The sequence below is a fragment of the Lacerta agilis genome, chromosome 18, assembly GCF_009819535.1.
Source record: "Lacerta agilis isolate rLacAgi1 chromosome 18, rLacAgi1.pri, whole genome shotgun sequence".
Taxonomy (NCBI): domain Eukaryota; kingdom Metazoa; phylum Chordata; class Lepidosauria; order Squamata; family Lacertidae; genus Lacerta; species Lacerta agilis.
The window spans coordinates 3,109,796-3,126,174 of NC_046329.1; the positions used below are offsets into that span (position 1 = coordinate 3,109,796).

A 16,379-nucleotide genomic window follows, 5' to 3' on the forward strand; every position below is an offset into this window, starting at 1 on the left:
TGACTATCATAGGTGAGGCTGCTGATCCCCTTATTTTGAAATCCGAAAGTTGACAGCTATGTATCTATCTACCACCTATCCTTGGGAGTAAGTCCCATTGAATTCAATAAGACAAAGAATTCAGTAAGCTTCCAGCTAAATACCAAATCTTCAGCAGTCACCATCTTAGATCACATCAAATATAACGACATTGCATTAGCGAGAATCTAAGATGGTGACTGCCTACAAACAGGATAACATGCCTTCCAAGTGTCCCTAGTTTCAGGGACAGTCCCAGATTTACAGAAGCCATCCTGGTTTCTGATTTAATTCCTGGAATGTCCCAGAGTGTCCTGGTTTTTCCCTCTTTCCTTCCCTGCATGTCTCAGAGAAACAGGGTTGAGAAATCTGACCTCCTACTCTTGTCCTTTGCGTTCTCTCCCTCCCTCCCTCCCCCTGGTAGGAGCAAAAACGGAGTCCTGTTTAATCTCAAAATAAAATACTGGCACAAAGACCAACACATTTGATCATGTATCCCATGAGATACAGGCTGAAAATTAAGCCCAGAGGTTTTGTGCTGTTGCTGCTACTTTAAATTCATTTTCAGGCTTTATGTAAAATGGCTTGTAAAGACTTCCTTAAAGACCAGAAATCTTAAGATTTTGTTGTCAGGTGCTCCTTTGTGTTCAGATCAGGCCTCAGCACAATAATGTAGCACTTGGGAAGGAAGATGCCGCCCAGGAGACCAGCCTGGAGGCCAACATTGAGAGATCTGCACGGCCACCATGTACTTGCCCTTGGTGCTCAGGTAGGTGGGCACAAAAGACACCCAAACACTGCAGAAGACCAGCATGCTGAAGGTGATCAGCTTGGCTTCGTTGAAGGAGCCAGGCAGCTTCCTGGCTAGGAAAGCCACCGGTGAAGCAGGTGGCAGCCAAGAAGCCAGGTAGCCGAGGGCAACGTAAAACATGGCCACAGACCCTTCGTTGCATTGGCAGGATGACCTCTTCCAGCTGGGAGAGCATGTCGGGCTCTGGGAATGGGGGAAGAAGAGCCCAGCCAGATGGTGCAGAGAGAACTTGCCCCCAGAACAGGAGGATGACATGGAGTTGGCCAGACTCTTGCCCAGCCATCTCCTCACCCTGTTCCCGGGCTTTGTGGCCAGGACGGCCAGCACCACCGTGACGGTCTTTGCCAAGACAGAAGAAACAGCAACTGAGAAGATGATGCTGAAGGCCGTTTGCCGGAGAAGGCAGGTCTCTTTCCTTGGGCGTCCGATGAAGAGGAAGGAGGACAAAAAGGAAAGCAGGAGGGAGACGAGCAGGATGTAGGAGAGGTCCCGGTTGTTGGCTTTGACTATGGGAGTTTCCTGTATTTAATGAAGATTCCCAACACGATGCCTGCTGTTAAGGACAAGAAGAGGGCAAGGGAGCTAAAACAATTCCCAAATATTCTCCATAAGCCAGGAAGATGATAATCTTGGGGACACATTGATCTCTGTCCTTGTTTGAATGTTGATCCTCTGGGCATTTGGTGCAATGTTCTGCATCTGAGGAAGAGAAAGGGTTGCTGCAGGATACATCCCTAATGATCTGTGCTCTATTTAACATTGTGATCTAGGATAAACTGAGAGGCAGGTGACCACTCCACTTCTGTTAACTGCATTATAAGGATCCTGCCCTAATCCTGAAGAAATACCCTCTTTGTCTGAACCTTTTAAATGCAAACAGTTCCTGTTGCTTCCCTGAAATGTTCAAAGAAGTGTAATAACTTTCAATTGAAATATTGTTATCTTTTATTTTGCTTTTGCTGTTAAAAATTGCTACTTTTCATCGTCTATCCATTATTTTTTGATAAGTGTCAAATTATTTCTTTTTTGTGTGTGGTTTGGTATAAAAAAATCAAAAAGGAATGCTTTGTGGGCATTCCTTTCGCAGCTGCCCCAGTTTGAACCCCAGAAATTTCTTCCTAATGGTCATTCTTTTCAACTCATTGCTGGATGAAATAAAGTTGATTAATACTAGGGAAATCTAGGAAGGATCCACACAGGGGCGGAGCAGGGCGGGGCGTTGGGGGCGGGCTGCCCATGTTCCACCCTGGAGGGGGTGGACTCTCGGGGTTCCCGCCCCCACAACGCGCCAAGTTCCGCTGCCCGGCAAAAACCTCACCACTCGGCGCGGGTGAAGTGCGGGCTGCCTGCTGCTCTGCCGGCGCGCTTTTTTCTTCTCCTCCCTCCCTTCCTGCTGAGCCCTGGTTTGGCGGAGCTGCGGGGGGTGAGGGGTTGGGCGCCCCTCGCTGGCCTGCCCCTTGCCCCCGCGGCTCCACCAAACCAGGGCCCAGCAGAAAGGGAGGGAAAAGAAAAAAGGGCGCCGGCTGAGCGCTATTCGCGTCTGGCAGCCTTAGAAGTGGCCGCTCGGTTCGGCGGCTCGTAAGGTTGCTGCGGGAGCAGCAACTCCGTTTGCCCCTGGATCCGCATTCCGCAATGTCTGCAGATTCTCACAAAAAGTGTGTGAGACTGGATTTCTGCCCTGTGTTTACTCTTCCAGGAATAACTTCCCCCTTGGAGTCACTCACCTTCCTGGGCGGAGAAGGTCCCTTCCGCACATCGAGCACAAAGCATAGCAGCAAACGGGCTTCCCTTCTTGTACCACCTTGGCATATCCAGTCGACATCTTCTGTGCACCTGGAGGGAGGTACGGCCTAACCCGAAAGACAAGGAGGTGCAAACAAAGAGGAACCGATAGGAGTATTTGTTACAGGTGGGTAGCCGTGTTGGTCTGCCATAGTCCAAAACAAAATCAAAATTATTTCCAGTAGCACCTTAGAGACCAACTGAGTTTGTTCCTGGTATGAGCTTTCGTGTGCATGCACACTTCTTCAGAGACCTGAAACAGAAAGTCACCAGATCCTTAAATATAGTGAGGGAGTGGGGAGGGGTATGCTCAAAGGGTGGTGGGAATGGGTGATCAGCTGATAGTGTGGAAAACCTGTTGACGACTCTTAACGGCTGTAATTAGTCTTGTAGGGAAAGGCAAGGGGTGAGATGGCTAAAAGATCTCCCAGGACATTCTATAAAAGATCTCAAAGTATCTGTCTTAATACAAAGAAATGTCAGAAATAGACTGGAAAGAGAAGTTGGCTGAATTGCAACTAATCACGAAACTTAAAACATGGAGGAACCTGGTCTGAACAAAGACATTGGATTCTTATCTCATGATACATAACAAAGCTATCTTTAGCCATCTCACCCCTTGCCTTTCCCTACAAGACTAGTCTCTAAGGTGCTACTGGAAAGAATTTTTGATTTTGTTTAGGAGTATTTGTGTGTATGTAATTCACTCAAAGAGCTTGTATATGACCCAACGCCATCTCTATAGCATGTTGGTGATCCCTGACAATTGGTCCTGCTAGTTCTGATGATGGGAGCTGTAATCCAAAAACAATTTCATTCTCGTGTGTGTGTGTGTGTGAGAGAGAGAGAGAGATCAACTTTATTTCAGCTTTCAGCTCATAGAAAAACAAAAGCAAATACAAGGCAGGTACACACGCAGTGTTTGATTTAAAATTGGTAACTATAAAAGACTTATCTAAGAGAGAGAGAGAGCTGTGCTGCTGGCTTCAATGCCTGTGAAGGATAGTTGGATTATTATTTTTGCCAAATCGCTTTCATTGGATTTCCCAAATTTTACCACATCACCCACAATTAATAGAAATTTAATTACGACTTTTCCAAAAATTGGTTTCCTCCGCTCTGTTTTTGAGGCATTCAAGGTTTCCTCTCTTTTTGCTGGATTTATTTTCCTAGTGGTTTCTAGTTCACCATGCTGGTCCTTACCAATTAACCTTATATTACAATAAGGGTCTTTTGTTTTTTAAATTTATCATCCTTAACCATCAGCCGTGCACTGCAATTCCTGCACGTACAATAGTTTACCTTTGCAACAGCTACACGGAGGCTTACTCCACATAAATAAATACTGTATATTCTGGCGTATAAGACTACTTTTTAATCCAAGAAAATCTTCTCAAAAGTCCGGGGTTGTCTTATACGCCAGGTGGAGAATCTGCGGTCGAGTATATCTCAAACGATATTTAAATCTGGAAAAGTTGGGGGTCATCTTATACACCCAGTCGTCTTATACACCGAAAAATACGGTAGCTACAATAAATCAGTAATTATCATTTTAAAATAAATTAATTTTCCATCCTTCTGCATATATGAAAACCCAATAGTTCACTTTTGTTGTGTTTTCCGTTTTTCATTCTTATCTTTGCTGTCCATTCTGTCAAAGATTATGTCTAGAATTCTTAAAATTCTCCATCTGGCTTGGAAATAGATAGTGTCTTGTCAAAGGACCTCTGGTTTCTCTTTTCTTTAAGCATCGCAAATTCCCCTCCTATCTCAGCTGCTGTAGAAGGAAGGAGTGGGTGGTTGCAGCTGTTATTGGACAGCCAAGATACCATTGGTCAAGCTGATACGGTCATTTTAACAGCGGTTTTCAAGGAAAGCATATTCAGGATCTCCTAGCCCCCCCCCTTCCCGTAATTTCCCCTACCTTGTTGAATTTCTTGGGGCCACTCAATGGCTTCTGGGTTAATGGTGAACTTTATACCAGCAGACGCCTCTCTCTTTATATTCCCAATTTTCACAAGGAAACGGACCTTATTGGGAGACATCGCCCAGTTCACAATATCGAAGTCCGGTGCAGCTCCCAGTTCTCATCCAAAGCACAGCCTGCCTCTGGAAGTATTCAGACACCGGATTTCTCTTAAAAAGGGTGAAGCTGGAAGGACAGGGGAAAGCACGCAGCATTGAGAAACCATGAAGCCAAGATGGATATTCTCAATCCTACTCACTTCAGCCTCTTATGATTTGCAGCCTGCGTGTATCTCATGTTGACTAGAATTCCTATTCAGCCATTTTACTTTTTAATAGATTAAAGCATTTATATAGATTGCATATAGGATAACAAGGAGGTTTACAGAATAAGATTAAATACAAAAGACAATTTAATACATTAATAAAATCCACAAAACCCGTAGATACTCAAAATGTCCTAAAAGTCAGTGCTCATTAATCACATTGGAGCTAGCTGAGAGCACAATTTCCACACGAGTCCCCTTTAGCACTAGTGAAGTTTATCCCACAACAGAGGGGTCACTGCAGAGAAGGCCTTCACAGACCCTGCAATCCTCACCTAAGGCCCTTTTTTGTGTGGCGCTTCTCTGAAAGATCTGGAGGGTGGTGGATAGAGAATTCACATTTTTCAGAACCAAAGCTATCTGCCAGACAAAGTGACTTGATATGCATATCTGATTAATTAAAGAAAGGGGGAGAGATATGACCAAGGACACTATCGGATCATAACCAATTCTACTTGAATTAAAAGGTGAAAAAAACACATCATTCAGGTGGAGATTAAATGATGGACTTCTGGATAACCTTTTTTTTTACATTAAGCTGAAAAAGCTTTGAAACTTGATTTTGAGTTAAACTTAAATCAAGGAATGGATCTGAAGCTTGTCTGGGACTCAAGTAAGGCGGTAATGCGGGGTTTTTTTCATTCAAGAAAATGCTTTCCAAAGGAAGATCGGAGAACAAAGAAATGAGACCTGCTGGAGAACTGATTAAAAATGAAAAATAATTGATCAAAAAGCCTGGAAAAGATTAAGTAAAACAAACCATTAAATTGTTACAAACACAGTATTCGATGTTGGTACATCAAGAGATTTAATGGAAGATTAAAATGCTATAGCAAAAGGATCTTGAATTTGTCAAACTGGCCAGGCAAACTGCTGGCATGGCAGCTAAAGAGCCCTCTCCCCAGGAGGGCTCGCCGGGCACCCTTGTGACAAATCTTTAGGTGCCAGGCGAAAAAGTTCTTCTATAACCAGACTTTGGGTGGATTAAACCATCTGTGGGCTTTTAAATGTGCTTGTGGTTTGGTTGGTTGGTTGGTTATTTTTTGTTTCTTTCATTTGCTTTTTCTGTTCTCATTTTGTATTTTTATTATGGGATGAGACATCCCTATCTTCATCACAGAAATGTTGGATGGTATGCTGCTATTACAAATACTAATAGTAACTATGATACTTTACAGGTCTATCCACAGTCAAAATCAGCATCTGTGTGGATTGCAGTTTTCAAAAAGGGGAAGCAAATACCTGCCATGGCTGTAGCCTTTGGGTCCCCGTTGGTCTCCTTCCTCCACCATCAGCCTCCTCTGGGATCTAGATGAAAGCGAAGCACCCAAGGCCTGAGCCACAGCTTGAACATTGATGTAAGTGCCAAAGCTGTCTTGAGACAGGATTGTGTCAGAAACCCCTTGGTCCCACATCTCCATTTTCTCCTCCTCTCTGCATCTTATCCGGCCTTTCACAGACAACAGATGCTTTGAATACGAACAGTGAAACAGTTTATCCCATAACCACCATAGAATATTGGACTGTGATTTATAGTTGCTCTTTATTCCAGTCTGAATTGCAAAGGACAGAGAACCCTGGAGGTGCTGGAAGTGACTTAGAGGGATGTAAAAGCCAAATCTTATTTCTTGTGAAGCTGTTGTGATCCAGACTTTTTGCCCCTATTTCATTCTCATATTCTTTGTGTATTACCATGAGTGGTACAATATCCAGTGCATTGGTTATATAGGAAACAAATACCCCAACTTGTCTCCATAGGAAAAAAGGTTCCCTACGCGTTATAAATTCATGAAAATAACTTTCTGGTACTCTTTTTGATAAAGCAATGCAGATCCCTCTGCTGAGCATCAGAGGTTTCACAGAGCTCACAAATCTTTCTCCACTCTCATTGTCTGGAGCGAAGAGGCCAATCCACATCCATCCAAAATGCAGGAGCAATTCAACAATCCCCTGGTACTGAATTTCATCTTTGGGAGTCATCCGGTAGACAAAAGAGAACAGGGTTTTACCTTCGAGGACCTGGCAGTGAAGCCATGACTGATCTAGCAAGGAAAGCGAAGAGCAGCAATTTAATTAAATTTCAGCATAACAGATATTTGATTATCTGAAATGTCTGTATTCTATCTAAATTTGTGCTGGCAGGGGCTGATGGAAGATTTAGTCTGAAACATCTGGAGGTGTCAAGTTGGTGAACGATCAGTTTTGAAAAAAGGATGCTGGATCCATAGCTCAGGATTTTCCCATTGTTAAAATATCTCTCCTTGACCCCTCCAAAGAAAAATAGAATCTTATGCAGTTTAAATTCTCGTCCCTCCCGCTCTCCCACTACTACCTGTGGGATTTGTAGATCCCTGACAAGGCTGAAACACTTTTGAGATTACAGTATTGCCTCTTTCAAAAACAGCAGCAGGTGATTCTGTTCTCCACAGTGATAATTGGGAATTACCCCACTGCCTGCAAGCAGCTCTAGCATGGCGTCGAAGTCATCCTTGCATTTATATAGTTCTCAAAGAGGTTGTAGCCCAGGGTGATGTTGGCTAAGAGCCTGAGCTCCTGGTTGATCTCTTGGATGGTCAACAGGAAAGACAACATGTACCAGTGTAGACTAGGTGGCTCCCTGCAACAAATGAGTGAAACTGATATTCATATGATGGGGGGGGCAGTATATGATCAAAAAGATCAGTATTTATTGTTTAATCTATTGCATTATATTGAACCATTTACAGTCTAGTATAGAATAAAAATTGGAGATTCTCTGCTCCATGACAGAGCTTTGATGCAAACAGCACAGAGAGCTGTTCAACAGTGGAACAGCCTCCCTCCGAAGGTGACCATGTGTCATGGATGCTTCAGGTGAGATTCCTCCAGGTCCCTTCCATCTCTACAACTCTATGATTCTATTATACTGTGGTTCTATGAGTAAGAAATGAAGGTGCCCCTCAAAATTTGTGATATACTGGGAAGTTGCTCCATAGGTTGCATTTACTGAAGTGGTCTTTGGCGTCTTCCAAGGAGCTAGACTATAGGTAGATAAGAGACCATTTTATTGAAGGAGGGGAAACACCAAATACCTCAGTCCCCTTTTACTTACAAATGAGGCCTGGTGGCTTGCAGCTTTGAGTGTGTGGTTAAATCTGTGATGTTGCCCTATTTTGGATCACTGACGTGACTCCACCAATGAGGATAGACCCTGGTCTGTATTATTTTCTACAATCCTGTAATTTGAAGCATTTCATTCCTGCTGTTCTCCCCTAAAAATCCACCCATTTTCAATAGTTTCTTAACACACACACACAAACACTACACATAATATATATATATATATATATATATATATATATATATATATATATATATATATATTAATATTATGACAGAAAGGGGAAACTGCTGGGATTGGAGGAGGAAGCTTTAATGTATCTGGGACAAATTTCCCCATGATGGGCTTTAGGTCTCCCCTTGCATTGTGTAAAGAGAACTGTGATAAGGTTGTCCACAAATGATCCCGATAAACATAAAATAATCCTAGCAGCTTGGAAATTGCTTGAGTTTCATGTCATCCTGTGTGTTAGGAAGAAACTCCAAATACCTCAATACTTTGAAATGAGGCCAGTTGTGTGTGGTCATAAAAGGAATAATTCCTTTTCATATTTTAGGGATCTGACTCCACAAACAAGGATGCCCCCCCCAATTAAACCACATCTTTCCTGCTCTTCAGCCAGCAAACGTCACCATGAGGTTTTGTAAAACTAGCATTCCTTAACAACAGTTTATGAATTGTCCAAATGGAATAATATTGAATGAAACCTTAGAGCCTTGGAAATTTCCTGAGTTTCATGGCATCCTGTAGGTGGGGAAATTCAGTGCATCCTTTTGAACCCTGACCAGATCATTGGCTTTCTTGCAATCTTCTAAAAGCAACACAGAAGCAAAGGAGGGAGAATGTTTTACTAAGGAATACAGAGGGAATAAGGAAATAGGAGAGGTTTGTGTGGAATCTTTTCCTGGACGCCCCAGCTCCCATCACCCCCAGCCAGCAAGACCAGGGCAGGGTAGACCTGCAACATGAGGACAGCCCTTGGGGCTCTTTCCTATTACAACCATTACAAGGACTGGAGAACCGTGAAACCCATCTGCATTTGATATTACATACAACTCATTCTTGATGAAGGGTGTCTGAGTAAAGTTGTATGGAGTTGCATCAAGAAGGCGTTTTGGAGATATGATCCCACTGATGAGAAAGTGTCCAGGCCGGTAGTAATTGCGAGCATCTGTTGCATCCCTGACCAGATTCAAGGGGCATTTCGCCTTGTGGTTCCCACAGACTCCAAAGGGCATCATGAGCAGAAGCAGCAACAGAAGGAGCAGGTATCTCATCCTGGCTCTGCCTCCTCCCTTAATCTTGCGAGTGGCTCCTCTTACCTGTCAAGGAGGCAAAGCAGAAGAACCCAAATACTCTGGCAAGACCAAACTGCCTGGGCTTCCCCAATCTGGGTGGTTTTCAACTATACCTTCAGAGCTAGGAAGCGCAATGCAGGCACACCCCAACACAGGAAATATTCACTGCACTCTCTCCCCCCCCCCCCCCTCTCAGCACAATTAATATGCCATGCTGTTGTTGCTTTCTGAGGTTCATTCGCTCTCCAGAAATATCTCCTGAGCTTTTAGATGATGAGATCACTATAATTTTGATTATTCTAAGTGGAATAAGTTTCAGTAAAATAACTTCTGGAGTCTTGGGTGGCTCAAGCAGCAGGTGCAGAGCTGGAGAAAAATATGTTGGACAGAACTCAAGGGGTGTTTTTGGGAGGCAGGAGTTTAGCCTGAACTTTGCTCCCAGGGACCAAAGAAGAGCCCTGCAGCTGGATCCGACCATGGACTTTCCTTCCTTGTAGGTTTTAAGCAGATGTTGGATGGCCATCTGTTAGGGATGCTGTAGTTGAGATTCCTGCATTGTAGGGGTTGGACTAGAGGACCTTGGGTTCCTTTTCAACTCTCCCATTCTATGATTCATTGGAGGTTTTTAAGCAGATGTCGGACAGTCAGGGATGGACAACAGCCAGATGAAGGAATCCCAGCCTTGTATCCCAGGCATCCTAAGCCCTTTTAAAATGTGGGATTTTGGGGAGAGGGCAGAGGCTGATATTGGGTTGTTTTTATTTTGATTATATATATATTGTGGTTTTATATTTTGATATTGTTCTCTGAAGCACCCCGAGACCTCTCGGCATAGTGTGGTACAGTATATGGGTGGCGCTGTGGTCTAAACCACAGAGCCTAGGGCTTGCCGATCAGAAGGTTGGCGGTTCGAATCCCAACGATGTGGTGAGCTCCCGTTGTTTGGTCCCAGCTCCTGCCACCCTAGCAGTTCGAAAGCACGTCAAAGTGCAAATAGATAAATAGGTACCACTCTGGCAGGAAGGTAAATGGCATTTTCATGCGCTGCTCTGGTTCAACAGAAGCAGCTTAGTCATGCTGGCCACATGACCCGGAAGCTGCACGCTGGCTCCCTCAGCCTTTAGAGCAAGATGAGCGCTGCAACCCCAGAGTCGTACGTGACTGGACCTAATGGTCAGGGGTACCTTTACCTTTACCTTTAAGTAAATAAATAAGAATGGATAAATGAAGAATGCTGAGAAATACCATCCTCATTACTGTGAACGGGATACATGGTGGTGGATCTTGTTTCCTGGAGGCTGCTAGAGACTGAGACTGATGGAGCCTGCGATGGGGAGGGTTTTCTCAAGCCCACCCTCTGGCCACTTTGGGTGGGTCTGGGCTGCTTGATTCCTGCCAATCCCTTCTGGTTCTCCCCCTGAAGGAAGTAGCGACTTGGTTGGCTTTGAAGCACCAATTCCACCCCCTCTTTGAAAGGCTTCTCCAACAGAGGGAAGCTCTCTGGGGTTGGTTGAGGGGAGAAAGGTTGTCCTGAGCCTTAGACCCCTTCGTCCACTTTGACATGTTCTGGGGAAGGTGAGCGTCTGTTGCACATGGAACCAACTTGTTCCCCGTCTTTGATCAGAAACTTCAATACTCATAAACAAATTGTGTGCACAGAAGCCAGGCTAGCATTCTAGCAGCTTTATTATTATTTATCAATTTATTTATTATTATTTTATTATTTTATTTGTTTTATAAAATCCATGCAGCACTTGATTAGGCCAATAACCCCCAAAGCACTTTACTTTGAGATAAGGAAGGACAATAAAAAAAATGTTTACAAACTTGCTTCAGAACAAAAAAAGAGTTCAAATAATAAAACAAACTCAAATTGTATCAGCTTCCTAAGAATCTGGGTGGATGCTATATTTATTAAATCCCTTTTTTAAAAAATATTGTCTCCAAATATATTCCAAAACACTTGTATACCTACAAAGTTGATTTAAAAGAATGAATAATTTCTACTTGACTCCCCACCCCTACTTTCTTGATGTTTGTTTTATTACTACTTTTTATCAGCTGTTTTTTTTAAAAAAATATATGTTTGTATTATCTAAGCCACAAAGTCGTATTTCAATAATCCTCTTCTTATATTTCAAATCCCGCCTTTGACTTCATGTACGGATGTTAGTTTGATGGATCAATGGTCTCCATTCTTCCTTAAACAATTCTTCATTATGTCCTCTGAATTTAGCAGGAAACTTTGCCATTTCAGCATACTCCACCAGCTTCATAAGCCATTCCTCCTTGGTGGGGAATTCTCCTTCTTTCCACTTTCGTGTGTACAAAGTACTAGCTAACTAACTACCGGCCAGTTCCTAATCTTCCATTCCTGGGCAAGGTTCTGGAGCAAGTGGCTGCAGACCTGATCCAGTCGCTTTTGAAAGAAACTGGTTTTCTGGATGCATTTAATTTGGGGTTTAGGCCTGGTTTGGGCACAGAAACTGCTTTGGTCGCCCTGTATGGTGACCTCTGTTGAGAGAGGGAAAAATGTGTCCCTGTTAATTCTTCTCAACTTCTCACTGGCTTTTGATAACATTGACCATGGTATCTTTCTGGAGTGACTCTCCGAACTAGGGGTGGGTGGCACCGCTTTGGGGTGGTTCCAGTCCTACTTGGATGGTCATTTCCAGATGGTGTTACTTGGGAAGTGTTTTTCAGCCCCAGAAAACTTCACTGTGGGGTTCCACAGGGCTCAATCCTATCCCCCACATTGTTTAACATCTACGTCAAACTGCTGGGTGGGTTTATCTGGAGGTTTGGAGTACGTTGTCAGAATTATGCTGATGACACTCTGATCTATTTCTCCTTTACATCTGCAGGTGGAAGTGCTGGACCAGTTTCTTGCCTCGGCAATGGACTGGATGAGAGCCAACCAACTGAAGCTCAATCCAGATAAGACTGAGGCACTCTTAGTGGGGGTTCCCTAGACCAGATCACTGGGAGGTGGCCTGCTCTGGATGGGGTTACACTTCCTCTGAAGGAGCAGGTTCGTAGCTTAGGGTTATTCCTGGACCCTTTGCTGTGACTTAAGGCTCAGGAGGCCTCAGTGGCCCCGAGTGCCTTCCATCAGCTTCGGCTGGTGGCCCAGCTACACCCCTCATAAGCCGTTCGTCATAAGGCATCGTTTCCAGGCCTTTGACCATTTTAATTTGACCAATTAATATTGCCGGAAGAAATATCAACAACCTCAGATATGCTGATGAAAAACCTTGATGGCAGAAAGTGAGGAGGAATTAAAGAACCTTTTAATGAGGGTGAAAGAGGAGAGCGCAAAATATGGTCTGAAGCTCAACATCAAAAAAACTAAGATCATGGCCACTAGTCCCATCACCTACTGGCAAATAGAAGGGGAAGATATGGAGGCAGTGAGAGATTTTACTTTCTTGGGTTCCATGATCACTGCAGATGGTGACAGCAGTCACAAAATTAAAAGACGCCTGCTTCTTGGGAGAAAAGCAATGACAAACCTAGACAGTATCTTAAAAAGCAGAGACATTGCCTTGTCGACAAAGGTCCGTATAGTTAAAGCTATGGTTTTCCCAGTAGTGGTGTATGTAAGTGAGAGATGGACCATAAAGAAGTTAATCACAGAAGAATTGATGCTTTTGAATTCTGGTGGTGGAGGAGACTCTTGAGAGTCCCATGGACTGCAAGAAGATCAAACCTATCCATTCTGAAGGAAATCAGCCCTGAGTGCTCACTGGAAGGATAGATCCTGAAGCTGAGGCTCCAATACTTTGGCCACCTCATGAGAAGAGAAGACTCCCTGGAAAAGACCCTGATGTTGGGAAGGATGGAGGGCACAAGGAGAAGGGGACGACAGAGGATGAGATGGCTGAACAGTGTTCTCACAGGTACCAACATGAGTCTGACCAAACTGCAGGAGGCAGTGGAGGATAGGGGTGCCTGGCGTGCTCTGGTCCATGGGGTCACGAAGAGTCGGACACGACTAAACGACTAAACTACAACAACATGCAGTTCCTACCTGACTAAGCATAAGATGCGTACTCTTAGAAGCATTGGCAGGCAGGGAATACAACTCTTTAGCATTGTCTCATTGCTTGCTCACTTTTCATCTGGTGATTCACTCAACATCAGTGCACAATGTGTCAAATCCTGGCCAATTTAATAGAATTCATGTTACTCCAGTCAAGTCTTGGCTAAGGTCAGTTGCTACTCTTTGGAACAGAGCGCAGAGCATACATAATGCAGAAAATAAACCAACCAACTACGGAAGATAATTTAAATGAATTTATCAGTTTATTGATATCCAGAGTTTAGGAGAACGAAATGAGATGAAGTGCACTTATAAATGATACAGCATACATGTAGAAAATGGAGCACAGAAAATTCAATATATAGAAATGACATAAGTAGAAAGTATTGTTGAATATCAGAATTGATGTACCTGTAGTTAATAGGTAGTTATGACAAAGCAATCACACTCACCAAGACCTAAGTCCTCCCGCCCTCCAGCCTACCCTATTGTGAGATAAATATAACTTCCCAAAACAGAAAATTATTAAAAGATAAATCTTTACAAACTAAGGGCAATAGACCATAGTAGTCCTTCACAAAGCAAGGTAGCAAGAAATTTTCCCCCATCTTACTGTTCATGTGAACAAGACTTCATAAAACCTGGGCTAAAAATGAACACAATCTCTTTTAGATGTGGAGAAGGAGCAACATGGATTAGTAGGTGTGTTGCTGATCAGAAGGGCTTGATGATCAGAAGGTCGGCGGTTTGAATGCTTGTGACGGGGTGAGCTCCCGTTGCTCGGTCCCTGCTCCTGCCAACCTAGCAGTTCGAAAGCACGTCAAAGTGCAAGTAGATAATAGGTACTGCTCCGGCAGGAAGGTAAATGGTGTTTACGTGTGCTGCTCTGGTTCGCCAGAAACGGCTTAGTCATGCTGGCCACATGACCCGGAAGCTGTATGCCGGCTCCCTCAGCCAGTAACACAAGATGAGTGCCGCAACCCCAGAGTCGGACATGACTGGACCTAATTCAGGGATCCCTTTACCTTTACCTTCCTTTATGCACTTCTGGACATCATGAACATGAAATGTTTTGAGTATCATATGTCCCTTTAATTTCTTGTTGTCAGGTGCTCCTTTGTGTTCAGATCAGGCCTCAGCACAATAATGTAGCACTTGGGAAGGAAGATGCAACCCAGGAGCCCAGCACTGGAGGCCAACATTGAGAAGATCTGCACGGCCACCATGTACTTGCCCTTGGTGCTCAGGTAGGTGGGCACAAAAGACACCCAAACACTGCAGAAGACCAGCATGCTGAAGGTGATCAGCTTGGCTTCGTTGAAGGAGCCAGGCAGCTTCCTGGCTAGGAAAGCCACCGTGAAGCAGGTGGCAGCCAAGAAGCCCAGGTAGCCGAGGGCAACGTAAAACATGGCCACAGACCCTTCGTTGCATTGCAGGATGACCTCTTCCAGCTGGGAGCGCATGTCGGGCTCTGGGAATGGGGGAGAAGACCCCAGCCAGATGGTGCAGATGAGAACTTGCCCCCCAGAACAGGAGATGACAATGGAGTTGGCCAGACTCTTGCCCAGCCATCTCCTCACCCTGTTCCCGGGCTTTGTGGCCAGGAAGGCCAGCACCACCGTGACGGTCTTTGCCAAGACAGAAGAAACAGCAACTGAGAAGATGATGCTGAAGGCCGTTTGCCGGAGAAGGCAGGTCTCTTTCCTTGGGCGTCCGATGAAGAGGAAGGAGGACAAAAAGGAAAGCAGGAGGGAGACGAGCAGGATGTAGGAGAGGTCCCGGTTGTTGGCTTTGACTATGGGAGTTTCCTTGTATTTAATGAAGATTCCCAACACGATGCCTGCTGTTAAGGACAAGAAGAGGGCAACAGAAGCTGAAACGCTTCCCAAATATTCTCCATAAGCCAGGAAGGTGATAATCTTGGGGACACATTGATCTCTGTCCTTGTTTGAATGTTGATCCTCTGGGCATTTGGTGCAATGTTCTGCATCTGGGGAAGAGGAACAGAGTGACTGCAGCATCACTTACATCCCTAATGATCTGTGCTCTGTTATGTTTTGAAAAACTCAGTGGTGGAGCTCAGGAAATAATGATGTTAAAAGCGGTATAGAGAGGCAAAAAACAATTTTGTTTCTTTAAGAAAAGTTTACTCTTCTATTATTCCATTCCTCCAAGGAGGTAGAGGTAGTGAAGAAGGTTTTTCTCATTTTGATCACCAAAGCAACACTGTGATCTGGAATAATATGAGAGGCAGTGACCACTCCACTTCTCTTATGTGCATTGTTTGGATCCTGCCTTATCCAGAAGACACACCTCTGTGCAAACACTTTTCTGTTGCTTCCATGCAAAATTAAAATTTTGCTGCTTTTCATTGTCTATCCATTATTTTTGATAAGTATCAGCATTGTTTCCTTTTTGTGTGGCTTGGTATAAAAATCAAAAAGGAATGCTTTGTGGGCATTCCCCTCACAGCTGCCCAGTTTGAACCCCATAGATTTCTTCCTTATGGTCATTCCTTTCAACTCACTTCCTGGATGTAGTAAAGGTGATTAATCCTAATGAAGTTGAGGAAGGATCCACATTCCGCAATCTCTGCAGAATTCTCACAAAAAGTTTGTGAGACTGGATTTCTGCTCTGTGTTTACTCTCTCCAGGAATACCTTCCTCCTTGGAGTCACTCACCTTCCTGGGCGGAGAAGGTCCCTTCCGCACATCGAGCACAAGCATAGCAGCAAATGGGCTTTCCTTCTTGAACCATCTTGGCATATCCAGGTTGACATCTTTCTGTACACCTGGAACGAGGTACGGCCTAAACAGAAAGACAAGGAGGTGCAACAAAGAGGAACAGTGAGTAGTTTCCGTGCTCTGCTCTGGTTCACCAGAAATGGCTTTGTCATGCTGGCCACATGACCCGGAAGCTGTGTGTGGACAAACGCCGGCTCCCTTGGCCTATAGAGCGAGATGAGCGCCACAACCCCAGAGTCGGACATGCTCTGGAATGCAGCCTTTAACCCCCTCATCAGAGTCCTTTCGATCC

The 16,379-nt window shown here is 44.3% G+C and overlaps 1 protein-coding gene across 1 annotated transcript; it reads right to left on the minus strand.

The window, feature by feature from the left end:
* Window positions 1-605: 605 nt before the first annotated feature.
* On the minus strand, window positions 606-16,138 carry LOC117039671 (vomeronasal type-2 receptor 26-like). Its single transcript, XM_033136852.1, has 3 exons — window positions 16,025-16,138; window positions 14,458-15,332; window positions 606-657 (listed from the first exon to the last, which is right to left on the minus strand). The coding sequence occupies exons 1-3, from the start codon at window positions 16,098-16,100 to the stop codon at window positions 634-636; spliced, it is 975 nt and encodes a 324-aa protein (XP_032992743.1). The 5' UTR covers window positions 16,101-16,138; the 3' UTR covers window positions 606-633.
* Between the last annotated feature and the right edge of the window lie 241 nt (window positions 16,139-16,379).